The sequence below is a fragment of the Mesoplodon bidens genome, assembly GCF_964165515.1.
Source record: "Mesoplodon bidens genome assembly, chromosome: 7".
Taxonomy (NCBI): Eukaryota; Metazoa; Chordata; class Mammalia; order Artiodactyla; family Ziphiidae; genus Mesoplodon; species Mesoplodon bidens.
This window is the reverse complement of record NC_138164.1, coordinates 18,255,049-18,278,861: the sequence shown is the minus strand read 5'-3', so window position 1 is coordinate 18,278,861 and position 23,813 is coordinate 18,255,049. Positions and strand designations below refer to the sequence as shown.

The 23,813-nt window shown below is 46.8% G+C and overlaps 1 protein-coding gene across 1 annotated transcript in view; it reads left to right on the top strand.

Annotated features, from left to right (window-relative positions):
* Positions 1–10,266, top strand: part of HTR3B (5-hydroxytryptamine receptor 3B) — a gene marked incomplete at both ends in the record, with an annotated part of 34,382 nt that extends 24,116 nt beyond the window's left edge. The window contains 3 exons of the mRNA XM_081239301.1: positions 8,524–8,731; positions 8,865–9,040; positions 10,048–10,266. Coding sequence (XP_081095427.1) covers positions 8,524–8,731; positions 8,865–9,040; positions 10,048–10,266 — 603 coding nt within the window. The remainder of the gene's footprint in view (positions 1–8,523; positions 8,732–8,864; positions 9,041–10,047) is intronic.
* Positions 10,267–23,813: the final 13,547 nt, after the last annotated feature.

The window sequence follows — 23,813 nt, the reverse complement described above, 5'->3', positions numbered from 1 at the left end:
TTGAGTATCTTGAGGGATTAGCTAACAAATCATCTGCAGGATCCACAGAGACCACTGGTGGTTTCCGGATCAGAGAGAACAACTACTCTAGAACGACGTGATAAGAACAGGAACTTCTCAGATGTGCCACCGGGAATGCCCTTGGCTGCACTGTTCCTGGGGAAATTTGTCCAGCAGACACCTCGGAGGCAGTTGGAGCAGGACAGTGAAGCCTGATACTTTGCAGCAAGTTTCTGCAGCCGGCAGACTTGTCATTAGTATTCAGCCCTGCTTTTCTGCACAAAGTCAGATGGTGGTGGGACCTGGGGGCAGTGGGAGGGTCTTTCATGCCAGGTAATCTGATTGAAAAGTAGAGACTACAGACAGGTCAGGATTGCACAGATGAATTCACACAGATGAAGTCTCCTGGAAACAAACCTTTTGAATAGGAAGGAAAAGTCAGACTAGACTAAGGTGCTATGGTTACAATGGATAATCATATGCTAAAGGGAGTGGTGGGGATGAAATAAGCGATTATTAAGGGCACAGAAGTCCTCCATTGGTTAAAAGGTGTGGTATGCAGCTTTCTAGCAATGCTCTTGTTAAATCAAGGCCTCTTAGACACAGCTGTGATTTGAACCTGACTAATGTATAACGCCGGGCATGAGCTAATCCCAATTCATACCTTCCTTGAGGTAGGGCTTGGGTTCTTGCCTATCCTGCTTGGTTTTTATTAAAGCTTTCATTGTGGCTTGTTTGTCCACTTTTTTACCAAGAGAAAGGGAGGGGAAAAAGAAAGCTTTTTTAATTTCAATGAGTTTCTTGGCTAAGAGTAAACACCTCATTAATTTTAAAGATATCAGCCCGCAAACATTATTAATGCAGCCCGAATAATGGAGAGCATTAAAGGGAAATGTGAGGGTGTAGCACATGCAAGGTGGAACACAGTCACCTATCAAGCACTCTGGAGAACGCTGCACACACCATTACCTACACTGCATGGAGGAGACAAAGATGGGAGACAGGGCAGGTAAACAGGAGTGTGTGTTCCCAAGTGCACAAACTCATTCTCTCCATAGAGCAGCCATTATTTGTAGTTACATGTCACCCTTTACCCTAAATATTAATTGCCTTCTCAACAGTGGCAAGAGGTTTTCTTTTTTTACTTTATTTATTTATTTGTTTGTTTGTTTGTTTTTGGCTGTGTTGGGTCTTCGTTGCTGTGCGCAGGCTCTTCTCTAGTTGCATCGAGTGAAGGCTACTCTTTGTTGCTGCACGTGGGCTTCTCATCATGGTGGCTTCTCTTGTTGCAGAGCACGGGCTCTAGGTGTGCGGGCTTCAGTAGTTGTGGCACATGGGCTCAGTAGTTGTAGCTCGTGCACGGGCTTAGTTGCTCCGCAGCATGTGGGATCTTCCCGGACCAGGGCTCAAACCCATGTCCCCTGCATTGGCAAGCAGATTCTTAACCACTACGCCACCAGGGAAGTCCTGGCAAGAGGTTTGCTATGTCCTAGCTCCATGTTAAATATGATGAACAGAGGTGTAAAAGATTGTTAAAGGGAGGAGACGATCTCCTCCCTGGATCTCAGGGACCAAGGTCCCATTCCTTTGTTGTCTTCACTGCCACCCTTCTTTTCCATTCAGTGTTTACATTGAGTGGGGCTGGAGGGGACATCAATGCGAGATTTCATGCTCTTGGAACTTCTCCCTGGGGACCTTTGCCCTGGGGGTTAAGGTTGGTTATCTAGCAGGCTGGCTTCCACCCTGGCCCTCGGGAACAGAGTAGGGAAAGAATCCTGAGAAGAGCCACAGATCGTGTTTGGTAAGGCAGGGAGCCAGACTCAGGAGCATTCCTGCAACTTTGGAAGACAAAGTAGATTGAATGACTCTCCAGTTCAGTTCTTTGTCCCCCTTGACCTCTTTCAGCCTCCCTGACTCCCTATTCCCACTATGTGCACCGTGTCTGCTCATGTTCTCCTACTCTGTGCCAGACATCCTACTCTGAATTTAGCAATCAAGTCACCCTGGTGTCCTTCAACGACCTTTAGCCAATAATGTGAAATTCAGAGCCCAGTTCCATGCCAACAATGGGCTGCCAGGGTCCTGACAGCAAAGGGCCAGCTCCCTCTTGATCTAATCACCTCCTATGTCCAAGTCCAGGCTAGGTGGGGCAGGCAGGAGGAACAAAGATCTATTCTAAGTATGTCATCAGCCTGGGCCTGATGTACATGCTGCCATTGATACTGAACCAAAGGCTCCGGATGCCCCATTAGTTACGGCTAACGTGCAATCCTGTCTGCAGCTCCAGGATATGTATTGTTGATCAGAGGACACCGCTGACACTTTGGAGTCAGGCTGCATTCCATAGGGGGCCCAGAGCACAGGCACCTCTGCCTACCAGGATGTCTGTGTGCAGACTGGCACCCCATCCAGCAGCCATAGGAGGGAAGGTTTCCTCCAATACATTGTCAGAGGTGCTGGTTCCCAGAAACAGCAGGATGAACATTTGATTTCTATATGGTAGTGTTTTGTTTCTTTTTTGTTTGTTAAAGAATGAGGGTAGAAGTGAGAGGCAGTAGAAATAAAATTTGAGAACTCATGCTGGATAGAAAAGGGCGGACCGTTGTGGGAACTAAAGTGAGCCCAACCACAGATGTCCTCTCACTGACTAAATGTTCATGCGGTCAGAATTGGGAGGCCCACAGGGGACTCCTAGAAAAATGCAGAGGGGCATCTGGGAAAGAAAGGCGCCTTGTTTACCCTCATTTTCAGATATAATTTTCCTTTCTAGAGTAGGGTAGATTAATTTCGTTGAGATATCCATTGAATGCAGCTCAGAAACTTGATAGAAGATCCTTCTAAGCTCTATTAGGTCACTCCAGAGAGAGAGAGAAAGAGAGGAGAGAGACAACACACACATAGATAGATAGATAGATAGATAGATAGATAGATAGATAGATAGAGAATTTAGACCCCTAGAAACCTTTCCAGGGTCACTCAAGTAACCCTGGAATCTCGGACTTTCTGCTAATACAACCCGACCCATGGTCTAGATCCAAGAAACTCTCATTCTTGTGCAAGGATCTTACTTAAATGGCCGCAACTTTCCTATTCTTTCTGAATTGGGAATGTTAGGAGGGGCTTGGGAGAGGAGGAAAATGGGCTTCTGTATGAAGCTTGAGTCTGGGCGTCAAAATTCCAACTATGTTATAAAGATGGTCATGCAAAATTGAGTACTGGTGAGGTCTACCATCAAGAAGGCAATTAGAGGCTAACCTTGGGGCCTATTCCATCTCCAAGGAGCTCTCCACATACACATTCTGAATTAGATTGATCTCTTTCATTAACATCAATAGGCTCCAAATACCTTTGTGTACTTATTATTACCTGGCTTTAATGGATAATGAAATTGTGGCATAATATTGCTAACACCTGAAGGGTGTCTAATGGAGAATACGGACTGAAACCAAAGTGCTTTTTCTTCCCCTTCTGTGGAATTTAAAGGCACCAGCTCCTTTAGTCCATTAGAAATGATGGGCTCTAGGTAGGGGCAGTTCTGCAGAGAGTGGTGTCTCACTGAGTTGGTGACATACTGTCCCCTGGCATACAGGGGTCACTGCCTGACATGACCTACCTCTCTAGGTGACCCTCAGAACACTGACCTTAAGACAAGAGCCCCCCTTTGGGCTCACTCCACTCTCCCACCCTACTGGAGCTAAAAGAAGCATTATTAACAGACTCTAATACAGCTCAGTGAACACCTTTTGTGCTCTTATCATGCACCAAGCTCAGTGCTGAGCACTGAGGACACAAGCATGAATAAAACAAGACTCTTGGTTCCTATCAAGGGCCTCAAAATCTACCCAGGGAGACATGGTAACAGTAACCACAAAACCAAGCACTGACTCCAAATCAGGCACTGTTTTAAGAGGTCATACTGTAACCCTCACATCTCCATGAGATGTAGCCTCTAAGGATCCACATTTTTACAAGTGTTTGAATTGGGGTGCAGAGAAGTTAAATATCTTAACCAAAGTTATAGGGTGACTGGTGGAGCCTGGACTTGACTCCAGAAACTATGTGCCTAATCCTATATGATGGTGACACACAACTAAAGATAAGCAGTAATATTCCAGTCCAGTCTGTGGCATCCTTCCACTGTGTGTTACTGGCCAAGTCGCCTGTATTAGTTTCTAAGGGTTGCTATAACAAAGTACCACTTTAAAACAATAGAAATTTCTTCTCTCACGGTTCTGGAGGTCAGAAATCTGACATCAAGATGTTGGCAGTGTTGGTTCCTTCTGGGCACTCTGAGGGAGAGACTGCTCCATGCCTCTCCCTTAGCTTTTGGTGGTTGCTAGCAATCTTTGGCTTTCCTTGGCTTGTAGACATATTGCTCCAATGCCTGCCTCTATCTTTACATGGCATTATCCTTTGTATGGATACAAAGGATATCCATTTTTTCTTCTTCTTACAAGGACATCAGTCATATTGGGTTAAGGGCCCACCCTACTCCATATGACCTCACCTTAACTAATTTCATCTGCAATGATCCCATTTCCAAATAAGGTCATATCCTGAGCTTCTGGAAGGACACGAATTTTGGGGGACATTATTCAACCCAGTACCATCTGCCACCCTCTGACTCCCCCAAATTCATGTCTGTCCCATGTGCAAAATATAGACGCCCTATCCCAACATCCCCAAATGTCTTAACCCATTCCAGTACTGATTCTAAGACCAGAATATCACCTAAACATAAACTCAGAAAGTCCCAAATCTTGTCATCAAATCAAGTATAGACCCTTGGTATGGTCCATTCTGGGGCAAACTTCGATCTGCAGACTTGTGAAATATCTAACCATCAGAATCTGGTTCGTGATCCCATAAGACGTGGGTTGGGGGTTGGGGGGGCAAGAGTAGAGACCTGTCCTGTCACCAGGTCTAACTCTATCATTTAGGATAGTGCCTGATACTCTGTTCATGCTCAATTCATGTTTCTTGATCGGGGGAACAAAGGGCTTTGAGGATCAAAGGAGATCATGAAAACAAAACATTTCTGAAAACTGTGGGATAAAATCAGAGTTTCTTTAGGCTGCATTGGGCTTGTAGAGAAAATTAGTCTAGTCCATAGGTAACATTGCCCCCAGATCAACTTAAAGGAAAAGGTGGGTCCTTTGTGCTTGAAGAAAACCAAAACTGTAGGAATTATTTGACCTGTCTTAGGAATTGGAACATCCTTGCTAAAAGGCAGAAAAATGGCTAAGGTAGTTCTGGAGGGTCTATCTAGTTTTACGATTTTACAAGCCAAACATAGACATAGAGCTTTCTGCTTTATGTCACAGCCCAAGCTAATTGTCCACCCCTGTACCTACCTGTTTACTTTCACCTATTGTTGATAGTCAGTGAGGAGTATCCTCACAACAGGGCAGGCTACATGCTTTGTGGGGCCTCCTGCAAAGTGAAAATGCAGGGCCCCTTGTTTAAAAATTATTAAGAATCTCAAAATGGCACAAAGCCAAGCATGGGCCCATCTCAGTGCAGGGCTCCTTGTGACTGCATGAAGCTGGCCTGCCTCTCAGCCTCTTAGCTCTTGCCACGCCTCTCCCGTGGCACCTTGGGGAGCATGAGGTTTGGTGAAACTGCACTTTCCTGGGAACCAGGGACCCTAAGGAGCCACACTGCCCGTCTTTGGTTCTGTCCCAGATTTCCATTCACTCTCTGCATCAGCCTCTGGGTGGAGAAGAGTCATCTCAGCACGTGCTATTTACACAGAAACTTTATTTAAAGAGTACAACAACCAATCTCAATTGTACCCAAGATGCTTGGCAAGGGAAAAATCAAGGCATGGAGAGGTTCGATACCATCCAGAATCACTTAAACCAGCACATCAAATTGAGAGGCTTGGAAACTCTGCTGTTCCTTTGACTCTAAGTCTGAGCTCTTTTTGCTTAACCAACATGCCTACTGGTACTTTTCTTTAGGGTGGTATTCTTATTCCTTTCTGTAATATCCACCATGAAGTCTCTGGTGCTGTTCCCACTTCTACCCTCCAGAGACAGCAGTCTTGGTGGCCCCCATCTCCCCATATGGCCAGATCACCAACAGCCCAGGTGGGGCTCACAACACAAGAGCCCCTGTGGACTCTGGCCCCTTGACTCCCTTCCCCCTGCACCTCTTAACCACGGCGATGTCTGTCACAGCACAATGAAGGGAGTAGAAAGGTGCAGGTTGATGACAGGTCATGGTTTTCCTTGTTGACTGCACTTGGGTAAAAATGTATTTTAACCAAATGATTGCAAAGCAGTGAGTGTCACTCTGGTTTAAATATTTGCAGCCAGTTATGTCTCATGTGAAAGACAATAACCAGACTACAATCCACTGAATGGCTCTGGTCTGCAGAACTCCACTGAGTCAGGACATGCTTCCAGACCCAAAGGCGGGGGAGGCCCTGCTCTCACCAGCAAGGTGACATCTGGTCTCACCCAGCCAGACTCTTCGCCCACCACCTTCTGCTCTTTCCCTGGTCTCTGCCCTGGCTCCCGTCTATGTGATCCTCATCCAGAGAGGGAGGCAGAGGTGAGAGAGAAGACCCTGAACTCAGCTCAGAGGTCTGATGAGACCAAGAGTAGGCTGTATGGGAAAGAGCACAGGGCTTGGAACCAGAAGATGTGGGAGCACATCCCAGCTCTGCCACTTACTCAGCTTACTTAGGGGGCTGAGCTTTATTTTTAAAGATCTATAAAGTGGGGATGCTCTATTACCTCCCAACAAACTGACAGTGAAGAGTGAATAAATCACATCCTATGTGAAAAAGTGTCTAGCACACTATCTGACACATAGAAATCATTCAGCTGTTTGGTGAATCAGAGAAATGGGAGATTTCAGACATTATTTTTTTCCAAATCTAACAGCAACATGGCCCAGAACATTCATTTGTTCAGTAAACATTTATCGAATACCCACTGTAAGATAGGTATTATTTCTGGCCCCATGAAGGATTAAAAAATGCCATTTTCACCCTCAAACGGTCATTGCAAAGCAGTAAGTGTCTGATGGGGGAAACAGCCCTGTCATATCATAGTTTCTCTCCAGGAAAGATGAGAATAGATTTTGTGTTAATTACAGACATCTCCTATTCCCATCCCAGAGAAGCTAGGTATAACAAAATGGCAACAGCAATCATTGTAATTTTATGAGTCTTAAATTACCAGCTAAAAAACCTGCTCAGCAGCTCTCTGCCCAGCCGTGCTGCAGGTCCTGCTGGGTATCTGCAGTTGCCCCCACCTCACATCTACTTTTGCTCCTGGAGGCTGGTCTACGGCCTGTAGAGTTGGGACTCCTGGTCATGTTTGGCCAATAGCAGGCAGGGGAGACAGTGGCAGGAGATTGGAAGGAGGGGGAGAGTGAGTGGGGCATTTATCTCTCCATTTCTCCCCACCCCACGGTGTCTCCACCAGCTGGCTGTGCTCCTAAGAGGAAGCCACAAGTCCAACCAGCTTTCTGTCCCCTCAAGTTCTAACCACATTCCCGGTCTTTGGTCCTTCAGGCCTAAGGGTAGGAACAGCTGACGCAGTCCCCCAAATCCCTGGGGCACTGTCCTCTTCCTTGTGCTTTCTCTATGTCCTGCCCACACTTTGTCAAGCTCTCCTCTACTTTCCCAGTTTAACTGTGCTATTTGTTCCTAACCAGACTCTGACAGATACACAAGTACTAAAGTGTTTGCATTCCAGGTAAGAAGAGAGACTAAAGCAAAACCAATACAATATATTGCAAACTAAATGGTTTAAAAAGAAGGATTATGGTGTAAAACCTGGTTTTAAAACAGTTTCTCTTTACCAGTTATGTGAATTTGGACAAGCAATTTAATCTCTAGGAATCTTAGTTTCCCGGTTTGTAAAATGGAAATAATAATACCCAGCCCTGTGAGAGAGTGGTAGTGTATATATGGACATATATACAGTACCAAATGTAAAATAGATAGATAGTGGGAAGCAGGCACATAGCACAGGGAGATCAGCTCGGTGCTATGTGACCAGCTAGAAGGGTGGGATAGGGAGGGTGGGAGGGAGGGAGATGCAAGAGGGAAGAGATATGGGGATATATGTATATGTATAACTGATTCACTTCGTTAAAAAGCAGAAACTAACACAGCATTGTAAAGCAATTATACTCCAATAAAATCGTTAAAAAAAATAATAATAATACCCAGCCCTCAGAGCAGCCCTCAGAGTTGTTGTGAGGATTAAATAAGACAAATCATATGAAACACTCATTCCAGTGCCTGGCATAGAGCAAGTGCTAAATAAATGGTAGCTTCTTCTTATAATGATTAATAATATTAATATTAGTTCTATGTAAAAGCTTAAAGGATTTTTTTCTATTTTCTAAACCGCAAGATAATCTCCTATTCTAAACTACATAGACTTCTCATATTTTGCAGAAATGTTGGGATGGCAGAAAGTGTTCTTGGCTAGGGGTTTGGCCAAACATTTGTCCATTGGCTTAGACCCTCTTGTCAACAGATTCCTCATCCCTGTCCAGGTGACTCGCAGGCGCCCACTGGTCTATGTTGTGAGCCTGCTGATTCCCAGCATCTTCCTAATGCTCGTGGACCTGGGGAGCTTCTATCTCCCACCCACCTGCCACGCCAGGATTGTGTTCAAGACCAGCGTGCTGGTGGGCTACACCGTCTTCAGGGTTAACATGTCTGATGAGGTGCCGAAGAGCGCAGTGACCACCCCTCTAATTGGTAAGCAGCTCTGGGGTCGCTAGGTACCTGTCTTGCATTACTTCTGTCCAAGATCTGATGTTGCCTTTCAGATGGGGAAGGAAGAGGCCCAGAGACCCTTGCTAACTCCACCTCCTCTGGCTCCTTCCCTCAGGGCTCTTCTTCATGGTCTGCATGGCCTTCTTGGTCCTCAGCTTATCCAAGTCCATCCTGTTGGTCAAATTCCTCCATGATGAGCAGTGCAGCCGGCGGGAGTGGACCTTCTTGTGCCTTCGAGGGGACACCGATGTGGAAGGGCCTAGAATGGATCCCTGGGCCCAGCTCACTGGGGTAACAGGTTTGTGAGAAGCCTTGAGGTCCCTGCCTGGTTCTGCTTTATCACCCTCAGCCTTAGTTCCCATGGGTGGAGCACCAGGCCGTCTTGAGTTAGCTGTATAAAAAAATGGAAACACCTGCTTCTTAACCTCGCCCTGCATATTACATTACCTCCCTGGAGACTGAAGACCATCTCCTGCTGGCTTCCCAGAAAGCCACGTGTCAGCCTAGGGATCAGGGCCTCAGTCCCCTTAGCTTGTTTTATTTTCCAGTTTGGAGCCATTGACTCCAGAATAGCAGAGTGCGTGCATGTGCACGTGTGTGCACACACACACAAATAGTTTGTATACATTTGGGATCTGATCGCTTAATGTGCAAAAGTATACAAATCATCCCAGTGTTCCCTTTGGCAACACATATACTAACACTGGAATGATACAGAGGTTAGCATGGCCCCTGTGCAAGGATGACATGCAAAGTCATGAAGCAGTCCACATTTTCACTGTATCCTTGAAAGTTGCCAAGAGAGTACATTCCAAAAGTTCTCATCACAAGAACAAAAATTTTAACTGTGTGGTGATGGATATTACCTAGACTTATTGTGGTGAGCATTTCACAATATATACAAACATTGAATCATTATGTTGTATGCTTGAAACTAATATAATATGTCAATTATACCTCAATTAAAAAAAAAAAGAACCATTCCAGCCCCTAAAGCTCTAAGTCAATGTGGGCTGGCTGCTAGCTCAGAAAAATCTCCCAGATAGATGTAGCCTCGACACCCTACTTACACAACACCCTACTTGCTGTGTTCTCCAGGGGTTCCTTCAGCGCAGTCTTGCCTCCCCTCAGCAGGTAAAGAGAGGGTCCCCAATCCTAACTAACCCACTGCCCAGTTTTGCCCACCACCTTTCTTGAATGTTGAGGTCATCGGCTTCAATGGGAAGGCGGGGGGAGCCTTGGTAGCCCCTGGCTCACCTAGAGTGTCTTCCTCTCATGGAAAGCCCCCCATCTGTCAGGAGCACCAGGCCCAGCCATGGACCCTGAGGGAAGTCTGGTCCCAGCTTCAATCAATCAGCAGCTACTTCCAGACCCAGGACCAGGTGGACCGACAGGAGGCTGAGTGGCTGGCCCTCCTGGAATGCTTTGACCGATTGCTCTTCCAAAGCTATCTTGTTGTGCTGGGGTTCTACACCATCACCCTGTGTTCCCTCTGGGTGCTGTGGAGTGGCTTATGAAGACCCAAGTTTGCTGGTCTCCATCAATGTGTTTGCATGGCACTTGGGGAAGGCTGAAAAGTTTTTGTGGGGATATTGGAAGGGGACAAATGATGGGGTAAAAAGTTCTCCAGCCCCCGTTGCCTCTTTTCATTCAGCCCAGGGATGCACATCATCGAATTAGCTATTGAATGACCCAGAAGTAATGCATTCATGATGAAAATGCATAAACAGTACGAGGTATCCAGTGAAAAGTAATCCTGCCCTCTTACCCAGTCCACTCCCCGGAAGTAACCACCGTTAGCAACCTCTTTCAGAAAATTTCTAGCACATGCAAGCATACATGTGTGTTTAAAGGGTTTTTTAAAAGGTGTAAGAGCACTCCATCTCCCAGTCTTGTCTTGGTCACTTATTCAGTCAGTCGTTCAACAAAACTTGCATTGAATGTTAAGTCCTAGGCCTCGTGTTAGGCACACCAGAGAGTACAAAATAAGTCCGTTTCAGATAGTTCTTCACTTGACTTGATCCCTGAGGAACCTTGTTCCAACCAGAACACAAAGTTCCCACCTTATCTATATCCTGGAGCTCTTGTTCCCTTAATCCCAGGTGAGTATATCTTCCCCTGTGCCTTCTCAGCAGTGCATTCCTATTGGAGGGGATCCAGATCTAGCACAACATTTCATCAACATGCACCATGTGTAAGGCACTGAGCTGGGAGATAGGCTTAATGCATGGCCCTTGGGTTCAAGGAGTTTATTATAATCTGCTATCCTTGTATTAGTCTGCTCTGGCTGCCATAACAAAATAACACAGACTGGGTGGCTTAAACAGAGATTGATTTTCTCAAAGTTCTGAAGGCTGGAAGTCCAAGATCAAGGTGTTGGTAAGGCTGATTTCTTCTGAGGCCTCTCTCCCTGGCTTGTAGATAGCTGCCTTCTTCCTGTGGTTCTTTTCTTGATACATATGTGTCCAAATTTCCTCTTCTTCTATGGACACTAGTCACACTGGACCAGGGCCCACCCTAATGAACTCATGTAACCCTAACTACTTCTTTAAAGGCCCCGTTTCTAAATACAGTCCCACTGTGAAGTATTGGGGGTTAGGACTTCAACATACGAATTCTGGGGGGACACGATTCAGCCTATAACACTCACATGATTGTGGAGGCTTGGCAAATCCATAATCTGTAGAGTATTCTGGCAGGCTAGAGACTCAGGAAAGAATTGCAGTTTGTGTTCATAGGCGGTCTGCTGGCTGGATTTTCTCTTCTTCTGGAGAGGTTGGTCTTTTTCTGTTAGGGCCTTCAAATGATTGGATGAAGCTCACTCACATTCTGGAGGACAATCTGTTTTACTCAAAGTCTACTGGTTTAAAGACTTTAAACATCTAAGAGATACCTTCACAGAAACATCAAGAATAATGTTTGAACAAATATCTGTGGCCCAGCCAAGTTGACACACAAAATTAGCCATCAGAGTCCTGATGGCCCCTTAGGTCCCCATCTGTGCCCACAGCCATCTCTCCAGATAGAAGAGCCCTGATCACCTTGCACTTGGGTAACTAATCAACTTCTGGTTCATTCTCCTCAGTAGCCAATTCTGTACTGATTATCCTATCTTATGGCAGTTCCTGTGGCCTCATAACCTGAATCCTAAGATTAGAATTCAAGCCTTCCACAAAGTTTCCCTCCCCTTATATTTAACTTTCTTCATTTCTCATTGCTTTCTATTACAGAACCTTCAATCTAGCCAAGCCAGCCTGCCTACCATCCTGCTCAGGAAGGGGTTCACTTCCATCTAAGCCTCTGTTTCTAGTTGGCACAGTCTTCTTCTGTTTCACCAATCTGTAGGTCCCTGTCTAAGGACCTGGCTCAAAGAACAGCCTTCCTCCCCGCCCCCCTTACCACCTGATCACCCCATGACTCTGTCCTCTCTCCTCTAACTTCAGACTTACATTATCCCCTATCCTTCTCCCCTTGAATGTTTCATGGCTCTGTGTGTGTGTGTGTGTGTGTGTGTGTGTGTGTGTGTGTGTATCGCTTGTCAAATAGATCGCACACTCCTAAAACAGAAGTCTAGTTTTCTATTTCTAGGTCATCCTCATCTCTGCCCAGGTCCATACAGAGTTTTTTTCATGGTGATTCTGCCATAACTATTGCAGAGAAACTCATTCTAGCTCATGGCTGATGGTAGACACATTTCTACCATCTACCAGTGTGTTTCTCCAAGTCTGAGGGACTGAATCTGCCCAGGGTCAGACACCCAGTCCCTCAGCATCCCTCACTCAGGACAACCACCAGGATTTGGTGGGTAGAAGAACACAGTGTGCTGAGGGTAAGGCATTACTCCTAACACTGCTTACAGAGGACTGCTGTTTGCTGGGAACTTTTTCCAGCACTAAAATTGCCTTTAAAAAAATCTGCCCCCCATCCCCCCAAAGGAAAAGAATTTAAATTCAAACAGCCTTTACCCGCATCCTCCCTCTCTCATTACCTCCCAGTTAGTGCTCAACGCCAATTGTCCATGAAATTCCGCTGCTGCTGTTAATGAAATGAGGAGCATAAGAAGTTTGTGAACAGGAAGTGTCCATGCAAACGTCCACCTGTTTCCCTCCTCGCTTCCTACTTCCTGCTCCTGGTCTCCTCTGCCTTGACCTGCTCAGTTAGCCTCTAAATTGATCCCAAATCTTTCTTCACTGTCTGGGTTATTAGAAAAGGAAAAGATCTGCGGTGAGGTCCCCACTACAGAGTCTCCTTCCTTTCCACCTCTGTCTTGGAGAAAGCAGCTGACTTTGCTCCTGACTCCATCACTACCTAGCCAGGGGAGCTTGAGACTGACCTCTCAGAGCTTCGGCTTACCCTGTTTGACATCGGGGCTGCTTATACTTATTCTACCCATATCACAGAATTTTGAGGATCAGAATGAAGCAATGTATTCAAGAGTACTTGGAAAAGTAAATCATATATTGCAAAATAAAAAGATCTGCCTGCTGTCAACAGACGGATTCCATTCTTTAGTCTTTGCTGTGAGGTCCTCTTCCAGCTACCTCTATCAGAATCCATTTATGGACTGGATTCCCCAGAAGGGCCTTTATTCCAGAATCCAAAGGCCAAGGGCTGAAGCCACCATATGCCTCCTTGTCAGGAACTTGGGCTGCGGGCCGGGCGAGGGGTGAGGGTGGGTGCTGCCCAAGGGACTTCCCATTTCACTTCCCATGCAGCTCACCTTGGCTTCCTCCCTAGGGAATATCTCCCAGCCTCTCTATGTCCGCAGGCCTTCAGAAGTGAAGCCTGGCTGCTGAGCCAGGCCCCAGTGTGTGGACCTCCTCTGTCCAAGTGCCAAGTGGCCCTGATGTCAACATGGCAGCCAGGGACTCATTCTAAGCCCTGGGTCAGGTCTGCATCCTGAAGCAAAGCTATCATTAGCGAATGGCACTAGAGCCCTCCTCCTGGAATAGTGTCCCTCGGCAATGGGACGAAGATAGGGCACCAGCAACCCTTACTTACAGAGCAGCATTAGTTCAGCCTCTCCAAGTGTTTATACCTTTCATGATTCCCATTTCATAGAGGGAGGAAACTGAGGAACAGAGCAAAAATGGGATTTTCCCAGCTGTGAATGCTCCTCCATCTGCTGTTTCCCAGAATCTCAGGTAGTTTCAGCACTCACCAAGAAATCACAGCTCCAGTTCTGGGGACTTCACTAACATCTAGAATAAAGAGTTAGTTAAGCACAGCCCCTGGCTAGACAGGCAGCCCTCTCTTTGTCATTATATCCAGAAAAACCTCCAAGTGCTGCTGCTACACTCTCCCACAGTCTCTGCAGCCTGTTGGATGGCCAATAATTCGATGGTACAGGTCTCACTTTCCTCCCAAGACATCCCCACCTCCTTCTCCAGTTGTCCTAGAGGAGAGGAGCTGTGTGGTTAAGGATGCTGAGCCCCTCGCCTCTTACATCTCCATGACTCAGCCAGTCTCCCGGGGTCCAGCTTTAAGCCTCTAGGGGCCAGACCCATAAATGAACCAAAGAGCCATCCTGCAGGCAGCCAGCCTGAAGCTGCCCGAAGGCATTAGTTCTCCCCTCGGTAAAGTCCCAAGGCTTCCAGGGCCCTCTCACTTCTCAGGGATCTAATTATATTTTTAAAGGCAAGGTTAGTAGGAAGGGGTGGAACTTAAATTTTTACCCTACCCTGTGGCTCTGAGGTTCCAGAAAACTTCAGGTCTTGGGTTTTCTTTTTTCTTTCTTTCTTTCTTTTTTTTTTAAATTGAAGTATAGTTGATTTACAATGTTGTACCAATCTCTGCTGTACAGCAAAGTTATACATATATAGACTTTCTTTTTTAAAATATTCTTTTCCATTATGATTTATCCCAGGAGATTGGATATAGTTCCCTGTGCTCTACGGCGGGACCTTGTTGTTTATCCATTGTGAATGTAATACTTTGCATCTGCCAACCCAAAACTCACAGTGCATCCCTCTCCCTCCCCCCTCTCCCCCTCCCCCTTGACAACCACAAGTCTGATCTCTATGTCTGTGAGTCTGTTTCTAGGTCTTGGGTTTTAAGACCAGTTCCCAGATGGTGGGTGGTCACCCCAGGGCAGGGACAGCAGTTCCTGTGTCCCCTCCAGGAAGGCTGTGCCTCCCTCCCTGCAACCCCATCTGTGCCCCAGGGCCCATTTCAGGCGTTGCCCTGTCCGGTTCCCCAGCTCACACTCCATCTCAGCAGCCAGAAGCTCTTAGTCCTGAATTATTCAACTGGGAGACAGTAAGAGATTCACAATTAGCTGAGCACCAGCATGGAGACTTTTAGGAGCTGCCACGCCCCCAGCACACTCCGTTGGCATGCGGAATTGAAATGACCCATGCCAGTGATTAGATTAGGGGCTGAAGCCGCCCAGCGTTCCACTCCAGCCCCTCCCTGTCCTGTCAGGGGGGTGATGTAGTTAAGTTTGTGCTTCATTTGGCAGAGGCCATAAAGTGGGAATTGCAGCCAGGCTTTCTGCTGGGCAGGAGGGGACTGCTGGGCAGTAGGTGGGCTCGATAGCAGGCAGTAGAGCCGGGGTGGGGAGCCCTTTCCTCGCCCTTTACCTCACCTTCTACCTCTCCCCAAGCCTAGTGCCAGGCTCCAAAGACATGGGGCCCACAAGGGCCTAGCAGGATTATCAGCCCTAATTGGTGTCACTAGGGACAGACCTGCATGGGGATGACCAGCCCCCCGCCCAGTCTTCTTGCTCATCCTCTTTGGAAAGCTCCAGGCCGAGAGCAAGGGAGTTGAGCAGCTGTTGGTAGGGCTTTCCCTCCGCATCTCCCTGGTCAATCTTGGCTTCTCAGCTCTTCCCCATATGAACCTCCCTCTGTCTCTGTCCCATCTGCCTCCTCCTGGGTGCTGACACCACAGGCTTTGAGGTCAGAAATGTTCAGTTGTTCCATGATAGCATGGTTACTCAGAGCTGACATAGCTTTGGTCTCAGTGCAGACAGAGGCTGCCTGGAGTACTGTCTTGAGACAGGTTTTTTGGACAGAGGCAGGCTCTGCGGGAAAGAATGCTGTGATCAATTAGTGATGTCTGCCACAGGCAAGAGAAGGGTTAGAGGACAAGCAGAGCTAGTGTTCATTGAGGGTTTTGCCATGTGCCAAGCACTGTGCTGAGTGCTTAGGAGGTATTAGTCTAGGACCCCTAGAGAGCAGGGGCGTTATTGTGTTCACTGCTGTATTTCCAGTGCCTACAGCAGTGCCTGGCACACTGTAAACACTCAATCAATATGTCAATATGTGTTGCATGAACCACACTGGGTTCAAATTCCGGCTTTGTCACTTATTAGCTATGTGATTTGGGGCAAGTCATTTAAACTCTGTGCCTCAGTTTCCTCATCTATACAATGTGATTAATATTAAACCTAGCTTATAGACTTATTATGAGAATTAAATGAGTTACTACATGTAGAAAAGTGTCTGACACTTGCAAAGTCTTTGATTGAATGAAAGTCTTTATCTTTAGTATCAATATCCCCATTTCACAAGTAATCATATCACTGATATTTGTGCCAGACACCTTTCTAAGTGCTCTCTGTCTACAATCTCATTGGACAGATAATATAAAAATGAATAAACAGAGACCTCAATGAAAAGCAAGTTGGGAAGTCAGAAGGAGGAGTTCTCACACCGTGGATGATAGCAGAGCCCTACAGGAAGAAGAAAAACTTTCTCTTCTAGGCTGGCAGGAGCTCAACCAATGAACAGCCACTATGCTTTGAACTCTCAATTCCTCCAATGGATTCCAAGTTTACTATAGCCCTCCCAGCTTCCTTTCCCCCTCTATAGAAGAGTTCTCCTCTCTTTGTTGCACAAGACTTATACATGGCTCACCATGCTTGCAGACCCCAAATTACAATTCTTTGCTGATCCTGATAAACCCATGTACTGCTGAAGAAATAACTGTCTATTTGTTTAAGGTCAATGATAGATAGATAATACTATGGTTATTATGAGGATTATATATATTATGAGATGCATATATAATGAGATAGTATCTACAGTGTCACTTGGTATCTGAGGGGGATTGGTTCCGGGACCCCACCCCCTTGGATACCAAAATCTGTAAATGCTCAAGTGTCTTACAGTCAGTCCTCTGTATCTGCAGGTTCCACATCCATAGATACAGAAGGCTGACTGTATAATCCTCATAATAACCCTAGTATTATCATTCCCATTTCAGTTAAAGAAACTGAAGCACAGAGAAGTTAAGTAAGTTGCCCAAGATCATTAAGCTAGCAAGTGACAAAGCTAGCATTCAAATCTTAAGAGTCTGGGTCCAGATTCTTGGGCTCTCTGCTAAAGTCAGACACACTCTGGCTCCAGAGCTTACACCCTTGACCATTACTTTTTAAAAGAAGCTTAAATTTGCCAACCTTATATATAAATAGAGGAAGGACCAGTGTTAGAAGTTGGAAGTTTGAATTCCAACTCCACCGCTCATTGGGTTCATGACCTTGGCAAGTTATCTCAGAATGTCAACTTTTTTCTCATCTGTAAATTCTGAGAAAGAGCTCTTTTGCTGAGGTGCTGTGAAGATTGAAATAGGATTTATGAAATTCGGGGTTCAGTGTCTTGCATTGGAGGCAATGAGAATGATATATGCTACTACTATTATTATTTTTATTACTATTATTATTAATCTTTCCACAGGGCTGTTATGAGAGCAGAGATCATATACATAATAATGCTATGAAAATTCTAAAGATGTCCTACTCAGAGCATTGTCCCTGCAGCAGCAGCAGCAGCAGCAACAGTACCGGGAACTGGTTAGAAATACAGAATCTTGGGCTCTAAATTGGAATCTGAACTCTAACCAGATCCCAGATGATTCACTTGCTTATAACAGTTGGAGAAGCGTGGATCTAAAGAATGATGAAGGGAAAGGGGGACGGTCTGAGTTTTGGGAAGGGGACACACAGGAGTCCCAGGAGCTGGGGCTTCTCGGGCAGTACAGCGTCACGTGGAGCCTGCCTCTGCTACCAGGGCAGCCGGGCCCCCCAGGCACCTGCCAATCACTGCACTCCACTCGGTAATCTGCCCTCCCCACAACCAGAGCAGCCAAGCACTCAGTGCAGCTGGGTGGCTGAATTACAGGCTGTGGGCAGATGCCGGAGATGACTCTGTGTATGCTGTCCAAAGAGAGAGGGCAGTGAAGGGAAGAGAAAGCCCCTTCCACTGTCCTCCTTCCTCTGACAGCAGACACCCTCTTTTTTGGAGAACCAAGCTGCCGATACCAACCATCAGGTGGCCCCTTTCCCCCAGAGCCCACTCGCCGTGGAGCAAACTCAATGCAGCAAACTCCTGAGCCCTCCTGCCGACCAGGTCATGGCCACAGTATCTCCAAGGACCTCCATTGTGTGAATCCTTCCCCTCACAGGAGGGGTTTCCTCTAACGGATTGGCCTCTGACAGATGGAGCAGGCTTGTTCACCCAAATCCTCGCCACTCCCCAGAGCTTGGCGCCTCAGAACACCTGCGACCAGAGCTGCAGTCGCCCTAACCGTATCTGGCATGTAATCACAGGCCCGCACAGAGTAGGGCACTGGGAATTCCGGATGAAGGAACATGTGCTCCAGTTTCCCCAGAAGGCATCCGGCCAAGCTGCAGTGGGGCAAGCGCTTTGCTGCCATCTTGTATCAAAGCGCCGGGCCCCGGGGGTGGGGACGGGAAGAGCCCCAGGTGACAAGGTGCGCCGTGCTGCAGTCACCGCTCATTGCCTGCCTTCCAGAGGTGCCAGTTCTGGGAGGAGGTGACGCTCAAGTGGAGATGAAGCTCTGCTCCCCACCCAGGTCTCCCTGCCACCATGTCTCAGCCCCAGTTGTGGGGGGGGGGATGAAAGCTCTCTCCAACTCCCAGACCTTCCCTGGCTGGTGATAGTTCAAACACCCATTAGGTTTTATGGGGCACTGATTCCAAGTGATGGCTCTGGGGCTGCACTCCAAGACCTTAGGTCTCCCTGCATCCTGCTAATCCTTCTGGACATTTGGCCTGTTTCTCCCTCACCCTCTGCCCTCTTGCCTTTCAGCCACCATGACACTCTGCCTACTCCCTGAACTTGACCCTTGAGGGTAACTGAGCAGAGCTCAGGCTTGTCACTGTGGCTTTGTAAATCTGGGGTCCCCTGCACTGCCTCTTTGAGCAGCAGGGTGTGTGTGTGTGTGTGTGTGTGTGTGTGTGTGTGTGTGAGTTTGAGGGAGTCACTCAAATTTGGAAGGGAATTAGACCATCTCGTTCAAAGCTCTCATTTTGTAGATGAGGCTGGGAGAAAATAACAATAAACCAGAGATAGTGATAAAGATGATGGTAGTGATACTGATTACTGACAGCTACCACCTATGGGATACTCACTAAACGTGAGAACTTCCCATATTGCACATAAGTTAGTCCTCCTGATAATCTTACAGGGTCGGGTAAATTTACAGATACAGAAACAGAGGCCCAGAGAGGTTAAATAACTTGCTTAACATCACAGTGAGTAAGAGAAAGAGTAGAATTTGAGCTTAGGATTATCTGACTTAACACCTATTAGCTTGAGTATCTAGATGTCAGTATCTAGGTGCATCTAGTATCTCTAGAGTTTAGGGAGGTGGTGATGATAACCGGGGCCCTCCCTGTCGCAGGGAGCTGTGGCAGAGTTAAATCAGCTCCTGAGGGGGTGGAAGCTGCAAACATGAGGGGTTATTATTCTCAAGTGCAGAGCCCAGAGGAGAGCTGGGGTCTTCTGTTTCCCAATGCAGTGCGCCTCCCCGAGGTTAACCCTGCTGGGAGAGAGGCCCTGCCCCCCTGTCGTCATGTTAGAAGATGCACACACCGTCCTGGACTAGAATCCTGAGGACCCCCTGTGCTCCCCTGCCCAGGTTGAAGAGAATCTGGTGCGAAGGGTAGGGGAAAGGGTCAGATATGGGGCTGGGCTACCGCAGGTCAAGTCAGGATGGGCCAGGTCCAGATTTAAGGGGGAGGCTAAGAAGGCTGGCCTTGTGGTGTGACAAGCCATGCTGCTCTGGGGAAGTGTTGGAGCTAGTTGGGGCTGGAGTAGAGGGTGCAGGGCTTAGGGGTGCCCAGGGCTGGGAGCCTTCTCTTTCAAAGAAAATATAGAAGATGATGGGGAGAGAGTCATCCAGGGCTAAATTCAAATCCTGGCTCCATCATTTAATGACTCTGTGACCTCAGAAAAGTTAAATAATTCTCTGAGCCTCAGTTTACCCATCTGTAAAATATGGATACTTCTGCGAAAAATGCCATTGGTAATTTGCTAGAGAAATGTAAATCAAAACCACAATGAGGTATCACCTCACACCGGTCAGAATGGCCATCACCAAAAAAATCTACAAACAATAAATGCTGGAGAGGGTGTGGAGAAAAGGGAACCTTGTTGCATTGTTGGTGGGAATGTCAATTGATACAACCACTATGGAGAACAGTATGGAAATTCCTTAAAAAACTACAAATAGAACTACCATACGACCCAGCAATCCCACTCCTGGGCATATACCCTGAGGAAACGATAATTCAAAACGGGTCATGTACCACAATGTTCACTGCAGCACTCTTTACAATAGCCAGGACATGAAAGCAACCTAAATGTCCATCAACAGATGAATGGATAAAGAAGATGTGGCACCTATATAAAATGGAATATTACTCAGCCATAAAAGGAAATGAAATTGAGTTATTTGTAGTGATGTGGATGGACTTAGAGTCTGTCATACAGAGTGAAGTAAGTCAGAAAGAGAAAAACAAATACCGTATGCTAACACATATACATGGAATCTAAAAAAAAAAAAAGGTTCTGAAGAAGGTAGGGGTGGGACAGGAATAAAGACGCAGTCGTAGAGAATGGACTTAAGGACTCGGGGAGGGGGAAGGGTAAGCTGGGACGAAGTGAGTGAGTGGCATTGACATATATACACTACCAAATGTAAAACAGATAGCTAGTGGGAAGAAGCCGCATAGCACAGGGAGATCAGCTCAGTGCTTTGTGACCACCTAGAAGGGTGGGATAGGGAGGGTGGGAGGGAGACGCCAGAGGGAGGGGATATGGGGATATAAGTGTAAGTATAGCTGATTCACTCTGTTATACGACAGAAACTAACACAACAATGTAAAGCAATTATACTCCAATAAAGATGTTAAAAAAAAGATAATTCCTCAGAAAATACTAATAACAATATATTAAGACTCTAATCTTCCCGGAAACAAGAGGATGGATAAAAAGGCCACTCCAGTTCCTTCCTTGATAGGAATTAGAATTCAAGTAAGAGAGAAATTTAAGCCAAAACATCTCCATCCCCAGGCCCAGCTCTGGGGTGTCCAGATGGACTAATGGCCACTCACTAGGAATAAGGTGCCTTCTCTGGTCCCTTCCTTCCTGGAATTTAGTAATTCTTTTGAGTGAGAGAGAAATTTAAGCCAAATGACCTTCTGTCCCCAGGTCTAGATCTTGGGTGACCAGATGGACTGACCCATAACCAGCCCCATTAAGGCCTGGCCTTTGTTACTAGCTTGTTAATTCTAGATGCACTTTCCAGGACCTTCTACCTTGGAGACGTTTCTCTGTTTTGGGGGCACAGAAGAAGAGATTCCATCTCAAGGAGCTGAAAAAGCTAGAATTTGATGGAAATTTAGGGAAAAGGGAAGGGGAAAAGTTTCATCTTTAGGAAGGAGACATATTCAAGAGGCTGGAATACCCCCTTCTTGGATCTTTGCTAGGACTTGAGAGAGACCTCCATCTTTCTTTGCCAGAAGGACCCTGCCTGTGCTGCTGTTTCCCACACCCATGACCCCACCACCACCACCATGGACTGTGTGAAGGATTACCAGCTCCCTTGTGAAAACAAGTCCCTGATCTCTGAAGTTTAGCAACAGGAGGATGGCCAGGCAGGCGAGGCAGTGGGACCAAGCAGCCCACCGTGGTCCCTTGGGTTTCACTGTTCTCACTGCTTCTCTCTCAGACCGTCGCTGCTGCTACAACACTGGCCTAATCAGTAGTAAACTCCCCTTCCTTCTCCTCCCCTTAGCGTGGAGGAAGAAGGTGGGGCATTCTGTATTGAGTACATATTAAGGGAAGAGACGAGGGAAGTAAGCAAAGGGATACATGAAGACTGAGACAGTCTTGTAGGGCACAGGGCACTCATTCCTCCTCGACTTAGTGTCCCAAAATAGCTTCATAGAGTCCCAGAAAGAACAGCATAACTTCACAGGCCCCTTGCCTGGGTGTCTTCATTCCTACTTCTTGCCTGTCTGCATGTGGAATGTGGCAATATAAGCAGCCACCTCCTAGGAACAAACCCTTGGTCATCTTGACCTTTGGGGGTCAATATTGAGAGAAAAAGCCCCAATGTATCACTTACTTCAGAATCTCCATCCTGTCTGGTTGGAGGGCTAGAAAAAAGCCTTTTCCTCAGGTGGCAAGACAAGAAATAACCCCATCCTTCTAATGAAGCCTCACCTCATGCACCCAGACTCTACAGAGTAATATCAGACTCCAAAAACTCTAGCATCACGTCCATACCATGAGGAGGGGCTACAGAGTTCACCAGTTCCACATTTACTGTGCAGCCCATACCTGACATTTACAGAGCTTAGCTGGGACCAGGATGATAGAGTGCAGTGTTTCTGAATCCATTTTGTAGTGGGGAAAATAGTACGCTTAACAGTCCATTAAGTTATCATATATTCTACTTATGACACGCCTCAATAAAAATATCTTTAATTAGCAGACTTGTGAGCCTACCCTTTCAACAAAGCCAATCAAGGCAAGAATGTGGACCCCCATGCATTCCCGGGATTGGAGCCAGAGTCCAATCAGCCTGGGTCTAAATCCAGAGATGCCCTGGGATTCAGTGCAATCAGGTGGTTAAAAGCCCAGGCTTCCGAGTCTATAAGACTTAATACCATGTTCTCCACTTATTGGCTATGTAAGGTTGCTTAACTTCTCTGTGCCTCAATCTCCTCACTGGCAATATGGAAATAATATCTTCTTCATAGGAAGTAAGGATTAAATATGATAAAGAGCTTAGCACAGTGCCTGGCACATAGTATGCTTGACAAATAGCAGGTACTGTTGGTGGAGTGGTGTGGAACCAGGTCATTCCAAGGACCGGTGCCTTATTAGAGAACAGGTTATGATGAGACCTGATGGGACATCGAGGAAAGAAAAACCCAGAGAGGAGAGACCCTCCAGTGTCTGAAGACACTGTTGCTCTCCTCTCCTTCCTATAAAGGCCACTGCTGCCTTTTTGGGCAGGGGAACTAGGAAAACTGATCCTCCTAGTTTCCACCCTCTCCATGAATAGACAACCCCTAAGTTGTTCAGCCTCCAGGCCAGGATGTGTCAGGTCCCTGGCACTGGGTGGTAGAAAGGCTGCCCCCATGCCACCCCCAGAGCAAAGAGAGGTGGGTCTCATAGGGGCCTCGGGAACGAGAACCAAGCCTGGGTGTCCAACCAATGGGCTTCGTGAATCTCTCTCCTCAAGGTGTTTGGGGAAGATAAAGCTCTATCTCCCATTTAGCACCATAATGAGAAACCATAGGCTTCCCCCAGCCCTCCTCTAGCCAGTGGGCCTCTAGTGGGGCCAGATGTTACTACAGGTTGCAGAATTTTTATAGGTTTGTAGGTTTTAAAAGATCGGGTTCTTCAGTGGTAAAAGTTTTACAGACCAGTAAAAAATCTACTGGTGGAGATGGGAAGCACACAGCTGTAATGGGAAGGGCTGGAACCAAGCGTCTGGAGGAGCTCAGCTCCATCCATAAGTAGCTTTGGGAACTGAGGCAAGTCCTGGAGGCTCTCTGGGCTCTGTGTTTTAACCTGGAAAATGGGAGCAAGAAAAGTGGTAAAGGACTATGTCACGGGACAGCATCATGAATGGGTGGAAAGCTCCAAGCACACATGTGAACACAGTCCTCCTTCCCATGGTTCTGGGAGCATCTGGACACAAAGGAAGGCCTACAGGCCCTACAGCCTCCGAGCATTTCATTACCCACACTGGATGGCTGCCATCTGTGTGTCTGCCTCCCTGGGAGGAGCCTGGCCGTCTG